Source organism: Trachurus trachurus (genome assembly GCF_905171665.1).
Source record: "Trachurus trachurus genome assembly, chromosome: 20".
Lineage (NCBI taxonomy): Eukaryota > Metazoa > Chordata > Actinopteri > Carangiformes > Carangidae > Trachurus > Trachurus trachurus.
The window spans coordinates 10,191,729-10,212,608 of record NC_139911.1 but is presented as its reverse complement, the minus strand read 5'-3'; the positions used below and the strand labels follow the sequence as shown (position 1 = coordinate 10,212,608).

Here is a 20,880-nt window from a genome sequence, read left to right as displayed (position 1 = left end):
AGACAGTCAGGCAGCACAACGAGTCCCTCAGGGCCACTTCAGGACCCCAGGGACGGGGGGGCCGTTCTCATCCAGTGCCTTGACCCAGCGTCCGCCTCCAGCTCCAAGCCGAGCAGGGACCAACACCTGCAAGCACTGGCTCTCTCTCCCTCCCTCTCTCCACTGTATCCTCTATGTTCCCCCTCGCTGCGCACATAACGCGTCAAAGCACGGATAACTCGACAGCTGGTGTCTCTGCCTTAAAATCTGCAAACACTCCTCATGACCCAACTCTAAAACGGATACCTGTACAGACAGAGAAAAAACAAACTCTCATTTCCTTTTTTCTATCTGTTTGCAAGAGTATTGTGATTTAATGTACAATGAAGATGTGGAAAAATCATGTGAAAACTTTCTGTGATTCATTGTCCCAAAAAGAGGCTGAGCCGTGTTTTATACTGCATCTTCTTTCTCACCAAATGATATGTCACGAGGAATTTTACCATGCCGTAAGCCCCTCCCCTTCTTTTTCAGATGATTGTCAGTTCACACATATACACACACACACAAAGCTATCAGATGGTACTGCTCATTTTAGGGATGATTGTAACACCTTTGACATTTTAACCATTTTTGATGCACTTAACCTAATGTTTAAACGTAGAAGTATCAGGGCTAACTAGTTTTTGTCCTTTCCTGCCACAATAGATACGAGGTGATGATGATCGTACAGTAAATAAATGAAGCAAACTTGAGGAATATGTCAATTATGGTGAACAGTCCCAAAAAAAACAGCAACAAAAACACAGTTAAAAGAACAGCGCAACAATTTTTACACTGAAAGTCAATTAAATGAAGGGATCCCAACCACTCTTATGTTAGTGTGTTAAAATACATAAACATGCAAACGGGGGAAACAGCTAAAAGGCACCATCTAAAACATGCAATAACTAATTTTATTTTGTGTATTTCTTAAATTTCATTGTATTTATTCATTTATTTTTGGACCACTTGGGGGCAGCAAAAATAAGTTATAGCAACACTTATATTTTATTTGAAAATAAAATTAGCAACAAGTGACCCTTGTCACTCATTTACAGTATTCTGCAGTTAAGGAGGTAAACATCTGGCTCTTTAGCAGCTGAATGCACCACCAGCTATCTACTAACTAGTCAGTCTGATGTTGGGTCTTAAAACTTTATTGCTGAAATTAGCTTTCTGCACCTCAACAAACAGCTAAACAAACTATAGCCAGATAAAGCTAATACAGCTCCATTAAGTGATGGAAAGCTGCAGGTTTGGGCGCTAATTTACTAAAATAATCATGAGCAGTGACTGTCATTTTAAAATATTATTATAATTTAAATATTAAGAAAAGGCAGATTTTTGGTGTCTTTGGTGTAAACAGAACCAGGCAGCTGTTTCCCTGTTTCCTACACATTAGAGTGGTGTTGGTCTCAGCAAGAAAGTGAATTAATGTATTTTCATAGTGTCAGACCATTGATTAAATAAATGCTAACTGTAGTGATGGGTTTTTTTCTGGGGCAGTGCTCTCCCATTCATTTAAAAAAGGAAATATTTGTAAGACCTGATTAGAAAACACATGACTGATAAAAGCCTTAATGCTGAAGCTGTGGGCTTTTACAATATAATAAGTTAAAATAAGTATTTGAATAAGTCAAACCCAAATTGAGCTCAACATAAACCTCCTTTTTTGGAAAAGACCACATCAAAGAATAAAGAAACAACTGAGGTATTTATTTTTACATTCATTTTATACGTATGCATATCTATGAAGATGGAGTAGAAGAATGGGCCATAACTCAGATTTCAGGCACATTTCCATTCACCTCCAAAAAGAGTATATCTACCTCTATATACACTTGTCCTTATATAGGAGTTAATATCTACTTGCATATCTGCACCCACACATGTACCCACAAATACGCATCAGATAAATACTTTTTCCACTTAACCTTCCTGAACAAGCTCCTCCCTCCTGTTAGAAATGCATTTATATATTACAACCATGAGACCTTGCCATTATGCTATTCCTATCACCAGGAGAAAAAAATAGAATATAAAATATTAGTTGAATCACATAGTGTCTGCTTGCATTAGGATTAAAATCTGATTATATATTTCTGGAACCTGAACCCGCAAGTCAAGTTTTTCCAATTCAGATACTTCAAAATTAGTTTCAAACTAATCTTCACACATTGGTGGAACTGACTTAGTTAAGGTTTTGATCCATTGATCCACATTGCCTGTCTGCAATGAGCCAAACTTGTGTTCTTGTATTTTTCCAGATCTGGGGATTCAAATGGCTTATATTATTTTTCCATTCTAGAGAGTTGTTCGGACCACTGAAAGCTGCCATTTGTTCCCCAGGCCTCCTTAAAAAGCACCACCTCAGCTCCTCTTTCCAACTTTTCTTTAATGTACAAGGTGTTTTAATTTCAAGCAGGAGAGCATTGTACAATCTAGAGATGGACTTACATGGTATTGAGCCGAGAGCTGATTTCAGGATTTCAAACACAACTTATATTCTGTCGTTGATACGTCTGTAGATTTACAGTTCGAGGAAAGCGTTCTCATTTTTGATACTTATTTTCTCAATGCAGTATTCTTCAACCCAAAGTTGCTTTTCTTCCTCTGTCATTTTCTTTGTTTACTTTAAAACATTGTGGCCTTTTGTTTGAACAAAAAAAGGAAAAAAAAAAAAAAAAAAAGGTTTCTCCATGTTCTCCCTTTGCTGGGTCATGTTTGAACTTTTGTGTTGCTTTCAGAAAATCTTGTAAAGATTTTTACCAAATGAAGTCTGACGGGCTTTATATACAAATGCCATGAAACCATGATTTTGTTACAAGCAATTTATTTTTGTACTTAACAAACGTTTTTATGCAATACCACTGAAATAAGTACTATTGCAAAATTAAAGGCTTTATTCTCTCCGCAAATGAGCCCTCCTCAAGTCATGCCTATCATATGTGATGACTCAAAGTGCTTTCAGTGTACGTCTGCATTTACCATTTGATATTCTGCTGGTAATGACGATGGTAAATGCTACAGAAACACAGGTGACAACAAGGCATTTTAGGAGCGGCTGGTGTGGTTCGTACTGTGTTTGTACTTCTTAAACGCTAGATTTGAGAATACTGCCTTTCATTATTTTGGGTTCTTTTACTTTGTCTCTGTGACCACTTACATTAGTTTGAATATCATTTTAGCCATGCACATAGTTGTCAAAGTCTTTCGCTTTGGCTACAGCTAAAGAGCACGGGTGGCTGTTCCTTGTTGGACTGCTTGGATTAAAAAGGTGTGATGATCTTCTGTATGAATGCTCTGCCCCCTCTATTAGTGACCTTTTCATCCCAGCCTTTCACATCTCTGGTTTTGCACACTGATCCTGTACTTTTGTCAATCTTGTTCTCCAGAGGTGTCGATGTATAAAAAGCATGTTTCTGGTTTTATCAAATTGATGTAAAAAATTCCCATGAGAAGCACAGCCACAAGGGTCCAATCATCAGTGTCCTGTATTTTTGTAAGAAAAACGGGAAAACAAAGAAGAAAAAAAGAACTGAAAAAAGCATATATATATATATATTATCTCATCCCAGAATTTGTTAATATGTGTATATGTGTGAAAAGATGGATATGATATAGAATAATGTGTGTATTGCCCAATCATAGTTGACCAATCTTTCAGTGTTGTGTGCAGAGACTATGTATAATTGTCATGACTTGTACGGCTGGATTCACACAGGAAATGTAAGTTTCTACTGTGACTGTGTCCCAGATAATCAGGAGTAATGAGATCTACACAGATAAAAAAAACAAAAAAACAATATCACTTTCGTTCCTGTTTAAATCCAGTGTGGATGACTATGAAGAGGTTCACTGTGCACAGCTCCACAGGTGGGCCATTCACTTTTATGTGCAATTGTTTGTTGCAATCCATATGACATGTTGGGGAAAATATAAACGTGCAAAAAATACAGATTCTCTATGTGCCACAGTACTCCGAGAAAAAAAATGTATAATGAAATGAATAAAAATTCAAAAGTAAAGCTTCCTCTCTTGAAAGGAAATCTTTGCCCACATGCACCTCTACATACAGGAAGGGGATCAATACATATAATCATAACACCCTTGTTTATTAATCAATATAGAATACATTTTTATTTACAGATACATTTGGAGAAGGAAGAAGGATTTTACCAAGGATCCTTTCAACAAAGACCTCAGAACAGACACCAGAGAGAAATACAGTAAAGAGGAAAAGACGAAATAATCTTAATCAAGATCAAAAATAAAGACACAACGCGTTTGTTGATGGTGGGAGGAGGAGGGCTTGCTGTCATGGTAACCAGTCCCCGTCTTCCCCATCCAGCACTTTCTCGAGAGCCCCCTTGTTTCTGAAGCTGTCGAGGAGCAGCGCCAGCGTCCTGACCACCGGCTGCATCCCCTCCACGCCACTGTGCCTCTTCCCAAAGCGCCCGATGGGTCTCACCCCACGGCCCACATACCAGTATGGATCTATCTCTGGACCTGGACCACGACCACACACAAGGACACCATCAGCATCATGTTCACAGAGATGTTTTGGTCTCAGTAAGTGACAATCAGACTAATATTACTGCCAAATACACAGATTCTATGATGACCTCCCATTAGCAGGTACATTTTATAGCCCTGAAGATAATTGTAATAATAATTTGTGTAGATTCTTCTCAACGTAAATCACGAAGAATATTATGTTAGTTTAATTTCTCAGCTCATTTGATGCTGCAAGGACATTTATATGGAGTTTTTCCTCCTGTAATTGATCTAATCTTCCATTCATTTATTTGAATCAAAATAAGATCCTGAAAAAACACTATTGATCAAGTTTTATACTATTTCTTTGAATATTTTTGCAATATACAAAGTAAAAGGATAGTGTATATAGCAGGCAGCATTAACATTTTAACCTGTTTGCAATCAGTCTAAATCAATTATTATGTAAATATATACCTTTAGATATAGTTATATTAGTTATTTCTAAATGGCAATTAATACAATCAATACAAAGTTTTTGTGAAATGCCAAAAATATGATGCATAGCAGGTTAAATTATGGTATATATTCTTGGTTAAAGTGTAACACAAATTACCTAGTCTAATAATACCGAGATGCATCTAATGCTCCCTTTAGATTAAGAGAGATTTTTGTAACCTGTTGACAACAATTTTCAAATCTAATGTCAAGTTTGAAATAAGAGAAGATCAATATAAACTTAAACTTTCTATACATATCGTCATGCTTAGTGGATGTCCTTAATGTTAAAGTTTGTGACAATTCAGCAGATTATAACAACAAAAAACAAGCATATACTTTTAAAAAAAGCAGGGAAAAAAGGTCTTACTTCTGTTGTCGACATTGTGAACAATGTGGAAGTCGTGCTCCACCGTGGTGCTGTGAGCGCTGCTGAAGCTGGAGGAGAGGAGGAGCAGCAGAGCCAGAGCTGCAGGCAGCCAGCGGCTCGTCAGGACGCAGTGCCGGACATCAGCCACTCTCCCAGGCAGCATGCTGTGGAGTCACTCAAGGCACTACGGAGGACAATGGGACGCCGGTCAGTAAAATATCACTCACTGTTGGAGGGCACTACAAGCAGAACAGAGAAGAAAGCCTGAAGAAACTGGAGTAGTTAAAGATCAAAAATATCTCCAGGTCAGCCAAGTTTACTATAAACTTACATTCAAAAACACAGAAAAACTACTTCACTGTAGGTAAATAGTTAAACTTTTTTTATGAGAAAAAGAAAAGAAAAGAAATACATTAAGTCAAGTTAATAATGAGCATTACAAACTCATATTTGTAATTAAAGGGCATAAACATCATAGCTTACTATATCAAGCTCCAATTACTCACTATTTTAATGAAATCACACAGCTACTTAACACAAATCTATCTGGAGTCTGCACAGATCATAAGATAATTGTCTAAACACGCAACCAAAGGAGTCCTCGTTATCATGCACTCACCAAAGTGAATGTATCCAGCCCTAAATATATATAAATAAAATGTAATCTGCAAACAGCAGCCTCTTACCCTGCACTTTGGTAACAGGCTGAGGTCAGTTGGCCGAGGTCTAAAGTCGTTATTGTTGAGCAGGTGTGCTCCAGCTTATATATCCATGCTGCCCGCGAGCTTGTTGAATGATGAATCAAGAACGTCAGTCACACACAGTGATCCCAGACTACAGGATGCATCACTCACCCCCCCGTCCCCCCACCTCCTCCCCTCCTCCCACTCTTTAACCCGCCCCCCCTCATCCCTGTGACAGAGGAGGTCTGGTTTAGGACTTTTCCTGATATCTGTCACGTAGCAGAGCAATCCATCAGGAGATGGATGGCATGCGGACCAGTTTAAATCAGTGAACATGGGGAGACCCACCGGTTCAAGTAGGTCTGTCAGACAGTGACTGTGTGGTGGGTGGTTTTTGATGAGTCTTTCATCAATCAGCTTGATTACAGGGGACCGGGCAGGACCCAGTCAGCTACTGCAAAAACCTCAGTGTATTCTTGATCAGACTCATGTACTGGACCAGTAATAATAATAACAACTGGCTCCAAAAATAAATGCAAACAGCTCATTTTTTGGCAGCATTCTTCACTTTCTCTTCAAAGAACATGAGATGAGTTTGGTATCAAATACAACAGTAGAGCTCAGTGTTGATGGAACAATCACGTCCATAGTAACCTAAATGTTCCTCTCACCAGGGAGCTGACAGCAGCTGAGTCACAAGTGAGAGGTTAAGGTGTGAAGAGCTTCACCCAATTAAACATACTCAGGTGTAAAGTTGCCTTCAGCCCTAAAACAACGACTCTAAAGGTCAAGACACATCCTACAATGCTATTCAAAGTGAAACCATGCAGTTTACACTAAGATATCATTTGGTGAAAAATTACAGGCTTGTTCATTCTGGAAATCCATAAATAGAAAACCAAATTAATAAATTCTTGATACAATGTAGTGCTAAAGCGATCTTTTAACAAATCAGTTCATCATTTGATCAATAAATGGTTCAGCTGCAATGCCCTGCGCAATACCCTCATACATAGCTATACAATATATTAGGAGGATATCATGTGCATGTGCATGTACAGAGCATCGCCCTGGGGAAGCACTTTGGTTCTGCTCCACAGATTTGGGCAGCCATAATTTGTCACACGCCGAGATCAGATTGTATGATTCAGAGCATGGCTGCAATAATGAGAAGATGACTACCCCAGGATGTGTAATCACACCACAATGCAGAAACACCCGTAAATATAAAGCAGATTTGATTTAAGACAGAGGTTATTTGAAAACAACGTTTGTGATTTGTTGTCTCCAGATGTCACACACAGGGAGCGTGGGTGCGCGAGGCTTGCCACTGTGCTGGAAACACACTCAGGAACAATTCATAGGGCCATGCTGGTGTTACGCATGAGCGCATTTCTGAATAAATCTAAAATAAAGAGCACAGAAAGCATGCTCAGGTGCTGATCTATAGTGTATAGTGACGTCATTCATCCTTATCCAACATGTGATTAAATTCCCCTCTCTTCATGGTTCCAGCTGCACCTGACTGAATGGCTTCAACGTGCCTGTGTCATGTGTCTGTGAATGAAGCCACAGAGGATCACAACATACGTATACAATCTTTGACATATAATGTGCAATAGTATTCTTTTAAGTAATAACTAAGGTTTTCATTCATAAAAAGTGACACACAGTGACAAGATCTATAAAGTTTAAAGAGGAGATTTCCTTGGTATCGTGGGACATGAGCGCTCTAAAAAAAAAAATGCGGTATTGATTGAGAAAAACCCCGCTTGCAGACTGATTAACAGCTTGACCCAGCTCAGCTTTGCGATCTAAATCATTCCTCTATTGTGCTACAGTATATTTTGTTAATTGCCTAACAATTCGTGACCTACAACACAATGTGTGGGCTGGGACTTTCATTGACCATCTTGGTTTACCCTCTCTCCTAAAAATAAGGGATAAGCTGCAGCTTCAGCTTCAGCGACGACATTTCCTGCTGAGCTTTCATTGAGAACAAAAGTGTATGAATGGCAACTTTACTAGTAACCCAAACAAGAATGCTTCACAATACACATCATACATCTCTGCAGCTACAGAGATTAGGGTGTGCTGCTTGGCTGAGGATTTAATCAGGATGTAAAGATTCAGTATATTAGACTTTAAAATATCTACTGTGGATACAACAATATAACAATCTATCAGCAGCTAAGAAGATATGATGAGATGAAAACACATTAATGATTTTGATTAAGTGTGGCCCAGTGGCCTAATGGATAAGGCATCAGCCTCCGGAGCTGGGGATTGTGGGTTCAAGTCCCACCTGGGTCGGGTGTCAGTCACGTATCTGTTTACAGTCCTACACAACTGTACCTTCCCCTTCCTCACAAAAGTGGAAGGAGGGAAGGGAAGTGCATTGTGTATTTCAAATATAGAATAAGAGAAGTGCAAGTGAAAATAATGAAAGTGACAATAGCCAATTAATGCTAGTGCTTTTTAGGTCACTGCCTGCTATAGAAAGGGCTATGTCAACAATACAATTATAATAAGTTTGTATCTTATCAGTGGTTACTTTGTCTGAGAATTAAGAATGAATAGTGTATGAGAGCATACTTACATGATGGGTTTTCAAAGTACACAAAGCCCTTAAAATCTTGTGTTACACCTAATGCAGAGAGATTATACTGCTCCTGTGTCCGACATATTTAGTTTTTGTTGCAGTGAATTTGAAAGTCTAGGGTCATGTTTTTGTTTTGTTTTGTTTGACAGAAAATGCTTCATTAGTCTTGTTTGCACTTGTGTAAAAATGATGAGTAACATTGTTTAGTAAATGTTTAGGTTTAATGTGTTTGAATTTGATAAATATTAAAAGCTTTAGGTTTTATTATGAAAAATGAATGGCAATGGTGCCAAGGCTATAAAAATTGATTTAAAAAAAAGAAAGGTTATAAGATTTGAGCATAGTTTTCATGAAAGCAGGACACAAGATTTTCTTTTCTTTTCTTCTTTTTTTTAAACTTAAAAATCAAAGTAGCAATGCCACAATGTATAAGCACTTGTTTCTTTAGGTTTTTTTTAATATGGGGTCCCTTGCTGCCCCTTTGTGGTCAAATAAATAGATGCACATGCTCAAACTGTTTACATCAGTACAAGATTTACAAACTGCATTGCACTGAAGCCATAAACGTTCATTTTTATAAACATCATATATGCGTCAAATGTAGCCTATATATTTCTTTCCATAATTATTAGGTCAGCTAACATGGGAACTAAGGCAACTCACGAGGGTCATTTAAAAAAAAAAAATCATAAATATTACAACAGCATACGTCAGCTTCTTGCCGACGCATGCGCACTGCGGAGTGAAAGCGTACGCACATAAACACACTTTAGCGTTACTAGTATCAATCTGCTTCGGTAACCTTGACAGTGGGGAGATACGGGATGTCTCGGAGGATACTTTTACTTCCCGGGCATAAAGAAAGAAACACTAAATCTACCTGAGACGGAGCATTGGCGAAAACGGAACAGGAGAGAAGTGAAACCTCTGTGCTGTGGCTTTTTTTTCTTCTTTTTTTTTGAAGTCGCTCCAAACAGTTGTCAGACTGTAACACGCACTTGCTTCCTGTTGTCAAGTGGAGCCAATAAATATCTAACATCGAGTTACAATGTGAAGAAGAAGACGGGCAAGGAGACCGACGTGTGCGTGCGAAGAGGTAAACACACCACACAACCCAGCGAGACCCCGTGTATGTGTTTGTTTTCTACATGAGTGTGTGGTTGGCAGCAGGATGTCGCTGAGTTCAGGCGGTTGGACTTACGCCCCTGGCAGCGCTACACCACCGGAGCAGTCCGCTGCTGCTGCTGCTGCTGCTGCTGCTGCTCTCCCCGGTAACTACGGGGCCTCGCAGTCTCAACAACCCGGCTGCCAAACCGTCCTCATTTCGGTTCGGGTGTCGGTGTGCCACTCCGGTATACGGCCGCTGTGTCTTCCGGGGGCAGGCGATGAGTCACTCCGCCTGCAGCTCAGCATGGACCCGGGGAAATCCGGGGAATTCCGCCTGTCGCTCCAAGACAGCAGCGGGACTGGCCGGAGTGTGGTGAGTTCACGGCCGCTAGTAGGCTACAGTGCATGTTGGGGTGTGAGTCTCAAACAAACACTCCGTATGATGAAATACCTTACATTATTGATAGATATCTAGAATATGTGGTTGCTGTGTGACAATTGGTGGAATAAACCCAAAGTTTATATATAGCACTGGTGGTTGCATTCAACAGGCCCCATGGTATAAAAGAAGGGGCCATGAACACTTGTCGTGACCCCTGTGCTCTTTACCCCTCATGTTGACTTTTGTGTGCTCCCTGTTTTCCAAATTGCGCAAGATTAGCAGCTTTATTAGGCCATGTTTTGCATTCCCATTTTCTTAAATCTCATCTCTGCTCTGTTGTAGTTTGTGATTTGTTTTCCACCACACTTGTGGCAGATGCATAATAATAAAAAAGAATAGGAGCTACACACCATCCCTACACTGATTAGAAATGTCTCTTCTTCTTTCTTATTCACATATTTAATATGAACTTTTTTACAGAAAGAAGGAGGTACAGCTGTCCAGTGTTTGACATTAAAATAACAAAGGAGAGAGAAAAATACATCAACCATCTGAGCACTTAGAGGTTCCTGACCCTGGAGTTTTGAGAAACTGTTGGTTGACAGGACAAGGGGTCTAGGCCACTGTGTTTACCAGCACCCAGATTCCTGAGGAGTCCTTGAAGTTCAGCTCCAAGGGCCCTGATATGTAGAAAATATCACACACAAACAAATCAGTTCTGAACTCAACTGGTCCAAAACACACATTAGTTATTACTCAGCACACCAAACTGAAACTGTTGTAGTACAACATGCTACATTATAAACGTGAGCAGTTTTAAATTGTGATTTTGGAAAAAGGACTTTGTCTTCCTTTTTTTGTCTTTTTCCTCTAAAAGCATTTTGAATAGTTAGTCCGCACTCGGGGGTGGAAAATATCTCTCACATCTCTCAGTATGATGCGTTGTTGCAAGTCAGCGGCTTGGGAAAGTTCCATGCAAAGCTTTATAGTTTCCTGTTGTATTTTTCCCTAATTGTATTTTTTTAAACTAATTCACATCCATCCTGCTGTGTTTTGTACTTTCTAAATCACATTATCTAATTATGCATGCCTATGTTTGAGTTTGTAACAGTATAATGGAATAACAAAATTATGGATTTACCAATGTGCGCACATGCTGTGATTCACCTAGTTGTCATTTCGGAATAACGTAAGCCATGATTCATCTTCCCTATTTCGCCCTACGTCATCCCCTTTCATTCTCACTGTCTCTTCCCCTTCTTCCAGACCATCGCTGAGTTCGATTTGAGAACAGTACACTATGAGGTGAAGTCACCTAAGTGCCATGAGCTAAGTTTGGCAGCACCGCCACATGACCGCATCAGCTTTAACTTCCGCTGCGAGCAGGAGGCCAATGAGTGGGCTACCGTGATGATGTCATCACTGAGAGAAGCACATAGAGGTCAGTCACCTGTCTTACCAAGCACTCACATTAACATTGGCGAGCAGCCGTAGAAGCAGATGTCGACAACAGGGTCATGTCAACACTTTCAAACCCTTTTAACAATGTTGTTGGACATGTTTTCTGTTAGTGGTGGAATTATTTTGCCCTGTAGTGAACTTTGTTTTGTGTGAAATGAGCTTGATGTATCAGACCATTTAGCCATTGATTCATCTGAACAGAAGAGCTTTTCACTGGCCTGTTCAGTGCTTGGTAACATCGCTAGCGTCAGTCTCAACCACTGTAACTAAACTTCACATTCTTGCTTTCAGGGAATTTCAGTAAATTGGTCTGTGCATACTTATATAATATTTTCTTTTTGGCTAAAGAAAAAGAAACAAAAACCCCAAAATATGATTGTTGAATGCTAAAACCACCCTTTATGACAACTATTGGGAAATATAGTAATGGTAGTAATACAGAACTGTGTAGTTTACAGCTATGGGTAGCTATTGAAGTCAGCAGCTGTAGCTGTAATACAAACCTAGGCCCTTATTTTTCAGCTATCTTAATATAGCAGAAAGTGCTGATGTGGAAACCTCCCCTGGGAATCTCCCCGTGTAGGTAAATGGGGCTTAACCAGCTGAGAAGAGACCTTAAAATAGATGTAGGACATGCATAAAGGACTATATTTCCTTCCCACTCAGCGAGGATAGTAAAATACTACTTCTAAGCCACGGAGAAGTGGTCTTTTTGGGGCGGACTAACTTTCCCGTCAGACATCTAAGCTGCTGTAAATGATGTGGAAGTGCCAATAGACAAATTACCCCTGTGGCAACCCACACAGAGTTTCTCATCTCATTTTAACACTTTATAAGTGAAGACAGAGCTGGAGCTGAAAAGCTGAATCTTTCTTGCCTTTTGTATCTAATGCCTTTGTCTGGTTTTCACCTTTCTTCTTCGGCTGCAGCCCCTAAAGATAATGGTTCTCAGATGGATGATCTTCATCTTCAGAACACGTTGGCTTTGCAACGAAAAGGTGTGTACACTGAGCATCTTCCTGTTCATGCAGAATATTTTATGTTGATGTATTTTTTGGATATGATGTAACTAATGTAGTCATTTGTTCCATCATTTTACTCATTCATTGCACCATTTTTAGCTCCATAGTGGCTCTTTGCTCAAACATCCTGTATGTTCACCTGCGTGGGCTTGTCTGTGTCTCTTTGTGCATTTCTGTGTGTATCCATCTGTAGAGGATAACTGCATAGAGTTGACCCGAGCCATAGAAGCAGGTGACATGCAGTCTGCTTCTGCCATTGCTGTCACACTCGCCAGACAAAATGCTGCGCTCAAGATTAAGCCCTTGACCAGAGAATATGAAGACACTGAAATCAAGTAGGAAGATAATTTATGATTTATAAATATGATTGATGCTCAGAAATGGGATCTAAGTTATTGTATAGATTTTGACTGATGCCTTATATTTAAATGTTTTAACAGTTTGGCTGTTGTAGTTGAAGACTCTTCCTCATCCTGTTGTGTTACTGTGAAAGTTCTCCCACATATGACGACCGCAGCGCTCAAACAGCAGGTTAGTTTGACCACGTTCCTCTTCCTTTTTTTTCTAATAATGCTAATATCCCGCCTAATAATTTCTCTGTTTCACTTTCTCTCCTGTTTGCTTCCTTTCATTTCTTCCCCCCAGATGTTTCTTGAATACGGTTTTCACCCGCGGGTGCAGCGCTGGGTCATTGGTCAGTGCTTGTGCACCAACCAGCGTTCTCTCGCCTCATATGGCGTTCGTCAGGACGGTGACACCGCCTTCTTGTACCTCCTATCGGCCCGTCATGCTCGCTTGACGCTCCAGGTCCTCCAGCAGGACCAGGAGAGTGCCCTTCTCCTCAGCCCTTCATCTCTGTCGCTCACCGCCTCTCCTCTCCCCTCTACCTCTGCAAACGGCCCCTCATCTCAGGACCGGAGGCCATACACCACCCTGCCCCCTCGGCTCAATACCGGCAGCAGCACTGGTGAGTAAGGGTGTTGAATCAAGGGACTGATTGATGCACCTTCAAACTTACTATAATACTCTTTATTATGGTAATCAAACTCTTGTTGGTTCGAAGGATTCACAGAAAAGCGCTGGTAGAGGAATCCTGTACTTTACATATGATTTGACGGTATACAGTTTAATTCAGTGGCCTTTTGTAATTTCATAATGTACTACATTTGTCATTTTTAGTCATAATATCCATATATTTTAAGGTTTTTATTTGCATTTTGTCACATTATTCACATTACATACACATTATGAGCTGACCTGTCTGACTGCCGTATACAGTCTAGTCAAATGTATTGTTACAATATGTTATCCCAGCATGACTTATAGCTTATAGCACTACAGTCTGTAGTGTATCAAAATACCAAATAGACCATGTAATCTATATTTTAACTTACTGTAACCTAACCATACATAGTAATGGAAACTAAGCAGAACTGAAATGTGCTTAACCTTTTTAAATGTAATGCTCTAATGTTACTCAAAATGATGTATGACTTTTGAGTGTGTTGTTTCGCTTAGACCTAATAAAGAAGGTCAGCAGAGCAGATAGCGGTAACATCTGTGGGAGGTGTTTGCACTTGCGTACAGCGCATGTATCAAAAGTTATGTAACCCGTACAGATAGAAACACACTCGCACATAATGAATGATGGTTTAATGAGCACACAAATGTTTCAGGTGGGTCGGAGAGAGGAAACATTGGCGAGATCAGAGACCTTATCAACCTAGAGATGCCGCAACTCAATGAAGCACTGAGCCCCAGCACGTCTTCCTCTCAGGTAATACACGGTAGAATGAAATTGTGGTATTTACAAGTGTTTCTTCATTCTATGTTGTCAATGCTTTGATAAAATATACCTTTTGATAATCCTTTGATAAACTATAATGTGCCTGTAGTGCTGTTCCACACCCACACACACACAAAAAACAATGAAAGTGACGTACTAATGTGTGTTTCAGGGTTGGTCCTGCCCCTCTTGCACTTACATTAATAAACCGACTCGGCCTGGTTGTGAGATCTGCAGCACAAACCGACCTGAGAACTACATCATCCCAGGGGGATACCGACCCGATGCACTGGAGCTCAGACGCATCCAGCAGGAGAAGGAGGCTATCAGACAGTACCAGCTGGTAGGAAATACACACACAACTCAGCACACTACGCACCCACTGTCTTACACATACACCTGTATTTTGGCTTCAGGGGATAGATTGATAACTGCTTGAACCAACACTTTGCTGTATATGAAAACTTAAAAGGGGTGTACCGTTTAGTGATCAGATAGTATTTTGTGGGAAAGGGGGTGCATAGGATGGAGATTTCAAATTGAACCAAAAGAGGGAGGTATGAAACTTCAAGGCATTTGAAGACATTGACATTTGAATTCAAACTCTCAGGCTCTCTCAGGTTGACTCTCTTCTCTTCTGTCTCTGTCTTTTTGAAGGAGAAAGGGAGAAGAGAGGCGCTGAGGAGTGCTGGGGCTCAAAACAACTCACTCCTGTATAACCTGGACCAGGACTACTGAACACACACAGACACAGGCACACACTCACACTCCATGTCCATTCATGTTGCACTTGTAGCACCAATTTTGTTGCACTCTTGAAACACTCGCTGTTAGATTACAAAACAATTCATTATGCACAAGCCTATGTCTCCATGCATGTCTACAGATATGCTTGAATTGAAAGCATATGGTACTGTTATTTCTATTATGAAGTTGAATGTAGACTCATTTGAGATGCACAGATTCCACTGCAGACTGTTGACGCCTTATTTTCGCCAAGTATTGGCCAAATAAGCAATATGAGCGATGGTGCATCCCGTCTCCAGTGTTTTGCATGTTCTTCCTACCGTAATGAAACTGTATGAGAACATATGATTTCACATTTTATGAAAATGTGAAAACACTGTTATAGCCAGAGAAGATTGATATCGATCCTCTTGGGCCACTATTTGCATTTAGTCAGAGAGATTTTTCATTATAGACATATAAGAATGAATGTGTTTGCTGTTCAGGCTTTGATGATAAGACTCTGAATTGATTATGTTCTTTGTATTGACCAAGCCAGCTGGATAATCATGATCACTGTTGACCTTTTACATCAAGTGGCTATTTTATTGACAGAGGGTGCCACTCAGTTGAATGTAAAAGTTGTTAAATTTGCACTGTTTAATTGTATATACTCTGAAACAGACAATAAAATGTTTATACACAGCAGTGTGTCTGCATGTATCAGCATGCCTGTAAGTGTGTGTGTGTGTGGGTATAAATAAAACATTTAGGGAAATTGTTTATGAAATGTACCTTTAACCTCCCCAAAAAACACCACTCCTTGTCTCAGGCAAGAGAAGAGGAGCGCAGGGAGAATTTTGCTCGGCTGGTGATGATGGACGGCCAGGATCTGGTGCCCAACCCAGCGCCTGTGGACTGTAGGATCTGCTACGTGGACCTGCAGCCTGGAGAGGGCGTCCTGCTGAGGGAGTGTCTCCACTGCTTCTGCAGGTGAGAGTCAAAGGGTTAGGGGGAATCTTATAGGAAAAAAAATGGAAAGAGTGTCAATACTGGTGATCATAATTACTAAAATGTTAAAGGGATAGTTCAACATTTTGGCAAATTGGCCCATTGCCATAATCTCTATAGTCATAGCAGTAGGTTTGTTACCTTTGATTGTCGGTGCAAGCTATTTTTAGAACGGCGGAGCAGAGCTACGCTACGGAGGCTAATGGGATTTCTTGGTTTTCCTCATCAAACTCATTAAATACGCAATCAAAACAGCTCCAAAACACTCTCGTGGACAAGTTGTGACCTGCACATTCACCACGCTATGAGATAATAATGAAACGTTACGAGACAGAGTTGTTTTTGAGGTAAATTTATGCAAAACTTCTGAAGCGCGTTGCCTCCAGGAGCAGTTTTTCAGCAAGCAGTCTCTGCATTTGCCTTGAAAACAACTGTCTTGTAACATTGCGTTATTATTTCATAGCGTGGTGAATGTGCAGCGTTTTGGAGTTGTTGGATTGCGTATTTGATGCGTTTGATGAGGAAAACCAAGAAATCCCATGAGCCTCCGTAGCGTAGCTCTGAGCAGCTTGTGGCTCTGCTCCACCGTTCTAAAAGTAGCTTGCACTGAAAAATAAAGGTAATGAACCTACTGCTAAAACTTTAGGGATTATGGCAATGGGCCAATTTGCCAAAAATGTTGAACTATCCCTTTAAGTAAATCCTGTCCATTTAATGCAGTTTTATTTATTTTTAGCCAAAGTCTGAGAAAAGCAGAAAGAAGCACCTGTCTTGTGATGACTCTAACTGTTCTATGTTTGTGTTTGTGGGTGTGTGTCTGCCCAGAGAGTGTTTACGCTCAGTCATCATGTTGAGTGAGGAGCCTGAGGTGCCCTGTCCCTACAGAGATGATTCGTATTCCTGTACCTGCTCCCTGCAGGAGAGGGAGATCAAAGCGGTGAGTTGTACCAATGAACGTCTTTGTTCTGTAACACTGGGTTCGGATACAGTAACTTAAGAAGCTGGTATATTAGCATCTTCAAATCATCAGAATATTTAAATCAAAGCTGTTGTGTCTTATCTTCTCCCCCCTGTGGAAAGTCTGGCTGCTCAAGCTGCGATGATGTAACAGTTTAGCACTATGGACACCACTGCTGCATGTTAATCAATAAACTGTGATCCAACCAGGACTCAGGTCAGACAGGCAATGATTTTAGTTGAGTAGTTTAGTTGGGGAGAATGTGTTTGAAATGACAACCAGTCAAGCCAGTTTGACATCCTGCTCCTAAGAATTAATGAAGGGCTGGAGTGTGTCTAACTCAGATTTGATCAGGCTGCTTTGCTGTGACTGTTTTCTTTCTCTTCCTCCTTCACAGTTGGTGTCAGCAGAGGAGTACGAGCGCTGGCTGCAGAGAGGTCTGTCGGTGGCAGAGTCTCGATGTGAGGGCAGCTATCACTGTGCCACTCCAGACTGTCGGGGCTGGTGTGTGTACGAGGACACAGTCAACGTCTTCCACTGTCCCGTCTGTGGGAAACACAACTGCCTTATTTGCAAGGTATGAAATATATACAGGTATGCCCCAGGTTAACACATGAGACTGTTTAAAGCTTTAATCATGGATGATTTAATCTGTAAAAGATGGTGAATAATAAAAAGCCACTGCTGAAAGTAGGACCAGCTTTCTAATTGGTTTGGTCTCCTCAGTTTGACTTTTGTTTAAAAACAGAAGTTTGTCTTGTATGTACTGAAGTAGAAGTATTTTTCTGTTTCTGCTACTTCAGGCAATTCATGAGGGAATGAACTGTAAGCAATATCAAGATGATCTTGCAGCCCGTGCTATAAATGATTCTGCTGCAAGGAGGACAACGCATCTACTCAAGGTGAACTACCACGGGCTCCTGTTGTATACATACATATACATACAACATGTGTATGCCAGGAAAGAGAAAGAGATATCCCCTCTAAGCTGTCTATCTCTCTCTTTCTTCCCTTCATCTCCATCCTGCGCTCACTTTGGCCCTTCCAGACTCTTGTGCAATCAGGGGAGGCAATGCACTGTCCCCAGTGTGGCATCATTGTGCAGAAGAGGGACGGATGTGATTGGCTGCGCTGCACTGTCTGTCACACTGAGATCTGTTGGGTAACCAGAGGGCCCCGCTGGGGACCTGGGGTAAGAAATATTTCCTCATTTCTCTTACTTCTCTGACAGTGATTTAGGAGCCAACAGATTGTCGTTAATGGTCTGCTGAAACGCTGTTGAGAGATTCTCTGGAAGGCTGACTGAATATCTTTGTCTCTTCCTACATAAAAGCGGTAATAATCTTTCCATCTCTTATTCTGCTCCTTTCCAAGGGCCCGGGAGACACGAGTGGAGGATGTCGCTGCAATGTCAACAATCAGAAATGTCATCCTAAATGCCAAAACTGCCACTGAGAATCTCTAAAATCGGTCAAAGTGGAGAAAGGAATGAGAGACTGAACTTGAAAACCTAACTCTTCTCTAAAATATGGAAATCAAAGTATATAAAAAAAGTATATTAGTAAAGATGGCCATGCCAGGACTGTTACAAACAATACAACTGGAGACTTTTCTAACCGTCACTCACTGCCAAATAATCAGCAGCTTTAGTAGAGTACTCTGAATGACAGGAATAGTATGTTGGCATTCAGCTCAACAAGGAAATGAAAGCTGTGTGTGTTTAACAATACAGTGTTTAGATACACTGATCACTCACATCTGACTACAGTTATGATAAGTTTGGTTAGAAGTATGCAGAAAAAGAGTATTTACTTTTTTGTGTGTGGTGCCTTTTTAAAATGACTGCACTGCAGATTTAGCAATACAGGGGTGTTGTTTTGTGTTGTGGTAGTTACATACCAGGATTAAACTGCATTAAACTGAAGTGACCTTATTCTTGTGCACAAAAGCTGTAGCAGGGTGTTTATGATGACATTTTCTGGGAAAAGTCATGAAATCCTTGTGGTGTCCTTGATATGCAATTTTCTGCATACAGATAGATTTAAGCAACTGTAAGTTATATATAGTGAGGGTATTTTTGTTGTGTCGATAAATGCAGTCGGATGTGTTCTCTCTGGGACAGTTGGACTGATTCTGATTTGCTGTTGAAGCACATGACAGTGGTACAAGACTGCGATCTGTTTGGCACTCGCATGCCTCCGTATTCGACCAGTAATGTGGAGATGCAGCAGCTACACAGAGGCAGCATCTCTCCTGCTGATCAGCTGAGTATTGTACGGTGACATTCCCATTAAGGAACTCACATATGATGTGGTGCACATGGTGATATTAACTGACATACTTAACTGCTTTTTTTTAATAGTATGTGAAACCTTTCTATCCTTATTGGTATCCGAAGAATTTCCTAATTCACAGATGTTCACATTATCACTATAACCAGGAATATGATCGAGTACCTTCACCAGCTGCACTTTGTGTTCACCGGGAGAAAAGAAATAAACTCCAAATACAACAGTATGCCCTCACCTACACTACTGCCCTGCACTGAGAAGCCATGAATAATTATTTACTGTTACATGTGTTCAGAAGACAGCAGTGTTGCTGACGTTCTGTTGTGCCTTACTGATCAATAAATAACCTTTAAACTCAAACATCCTTTGTATGCGTTTTGATGTATTCATGTTGCAGGGCTGAGCACATTTGGAACAGTGTAGGATGGAGATCGTACTCTCCATGGGTGGATATTTCAGCAGTATCAGGTTGGTGAATGAGACCCAACATTCTTTAACAAAACAAGGAGAGCATTATCTCACTGAAGACATCAAATTCCCCTTGTGGGGGATTTTAGAAATACTGACCTCAGTGTTTCTAAAATCCTGGTAATACCCCTAAACCTAAATAAACTCAACTTTTTTGCTTTTAGACCACAAATGTGTTTTTTAATGGATCAGCCCTGACTCTGTTGGAAACATGTAGAAACACCATTGCAAACAACAATGGTCACAGCATCACTTAAGTGCAGACAGAGGAAGGAGATCCTGCAGCAGTATACATTTGACATTTCTCTTCATTTGACAGGGTCACGTGTTGTGAATGGGTGTTAGAGGCCTCTGCAGGGATCTCAAGATTGCACACAAGTTGTAGTGTGTAGTGGTGTTGTAGACCACTTCCTTTGTTCACTGGTGCTGTTTGAGGTAAATGGCTGCTTTCACCCCTCACACCATGGTCATGTGAAGTGATTAGGTTTCCTCGATGCACAATGTGCATTCCTAGAATTACAACTGACTGGTATATTATTACTTCCTGAAACATTTTTATTTTTGTATCAAGTTTTTTTTTTTTTTTTTTTTTTTCCGGAGGATGAATTACTAGATGAGGCATTAACATGCCCATATTATAACTGTTTAGATTAACCTTACACAACAGACTTCCTGCAGGGAGTGGAAATTGTTTGGGCGAGAAATAGAATTATCTTTCAAAAAATGTTGCTGGATATTTGATTGACGTAATCAAACAATTTTAAGAAATGATAAGTCTTTAAAAAAAATACCTGGAAATTGACCGTATGATTTATATTGCATCTGGAAAGTGTGCAGTAAAACGTGCAATATGTTCTCGCTAAAGGCGACTATACAGTAGGCCTACTTGTTGTCCACACACACCCATGTGCAGAAAGTGAAATATTTTCTTATTTTGAAAACATCCGACAGGAAGAGGCTGTTGGCCGGGGATCAGCTGCGCCCTCTCGCTGCGTTA

At 40.4% G+C, this 20,880-nt stretch overlaps 2 protein-coding genes across 3 annotated transcripts; one reads left to right on the top strand and one right to left on the bottom strand.

Moving 5' to 3' along the window:
- Positions 1 to 4,031: 4,031 nt before the first annotated feature.
- On the bottom strand, positions 4,032 to 10,006 carry prlh2 (prolactin releasing hormone 2). 2 transcript variants are annotated; one of them, XM_083995680.1, is made up of 4 exons: positions 9,873 to 9,974; positions 6,073 to 6,171; positions 5,387 to 5,570; positions 4,032 to 4,530 (listed from the first exon to the last, which is right to left on the bottom strand). In XM_083995680.1, exons 3-4 carry the CDS (start codon positions 5,547 to 5,549, stop codon positions 4,340 to 4,342), a joined length of 354 nt encoding a protein of 117 aa, XP_083851806.1. In that variant the 5' UTR covers positions 5,550 to 5,570; positions 6,073 to 6,171; positions 9,873 to 9,974; the 3' UTR covers positions 4,032 to 4,339. The 2 variants fall into 2 exon arrangements, with proteins under 2 accessions (XP_083851806.1, XP_083851805.1); XM_083995679.1 differs by lacking the exon at positions 6,073 to 6,171 and having other exon boundaries at positions 4,036 to 4,530; positions 9,873 to 10,006.
- shrprbck1r (sharpin and rbck1 related) lies at positions 8,878 to 19,754 on the top strand. The gene is made up of 15 exons (XM_083995677.1): positions 8,878 to 9,767; positions 9,842 to 10,151; positions 11,427 to 11,601; positions 12,551 to 12,619; positions 12,837 to 12,978; positions 13,084 to 13,174; positions 13,289 to 13,610; positions 14,320 to 14,420; positions 14,602 to 14,772; positions 15,988 to 16,148; positions 16,992 to 17,103; positions 17,522 to 17,701; positions 17,928 to 18,026; positions 18,173 to 18,316; positions 18,499 to 19,754. Exons 2-15 carry the CDS (start codon positions 9,843 to 9,845, stop codon positions 18,577 to 18,579), a joined length of 2,157 nt encoding a protein of 718 aa, XP_083851803.1. The 5' UTR covers positions 8,878 to 9,767; position 9,842; the 3' UTR covers positions 18,580 to 19,754.
- The last annotated feature ends 1,126 nt before the right edge of the window (positions 19,755 to 20,880 follow it).

Bases quoted from the DNA above. Each gene is read 5' to 3' on its own strand.
- prlh2 (XM_083995679.1), bottom strand. From the start codon at position 5,549: ATGCTGCCTGGGAGAGTGGCTGATGTCCGGCACTGCGTCCTGACGAGC. The intron at 4,531-5,386 runs GTAAGACCTTTT...GTCGTGGTCCAG, and splicing joins TCACAATGTCGACAACAGAA to GTCCAGAGATAGATCCATAC.
- shrprbck1r (XM_083995677.1), top strand. From the start codon at position 9,843: ATGTCGCTGAGTTCAGGCGGTTGGACTTACGCCCCTGGCAGCGCTACA. The intron at 13,175-13,288 runs GTTAGTTTGACC...TCTTCCCCCCAG, and splicing joins CCGCAGCGCTCAAACAGCAG to ATGTTTCTTGAATACGGTTT. The intron at 17,104-17,521 runs GTGAGTTGTACC...CCTCCTTCACAG, and splicing joins AGGAGAGGGAGATCAAAGCG to TTGGTGTCAGCAGAGGAGTA.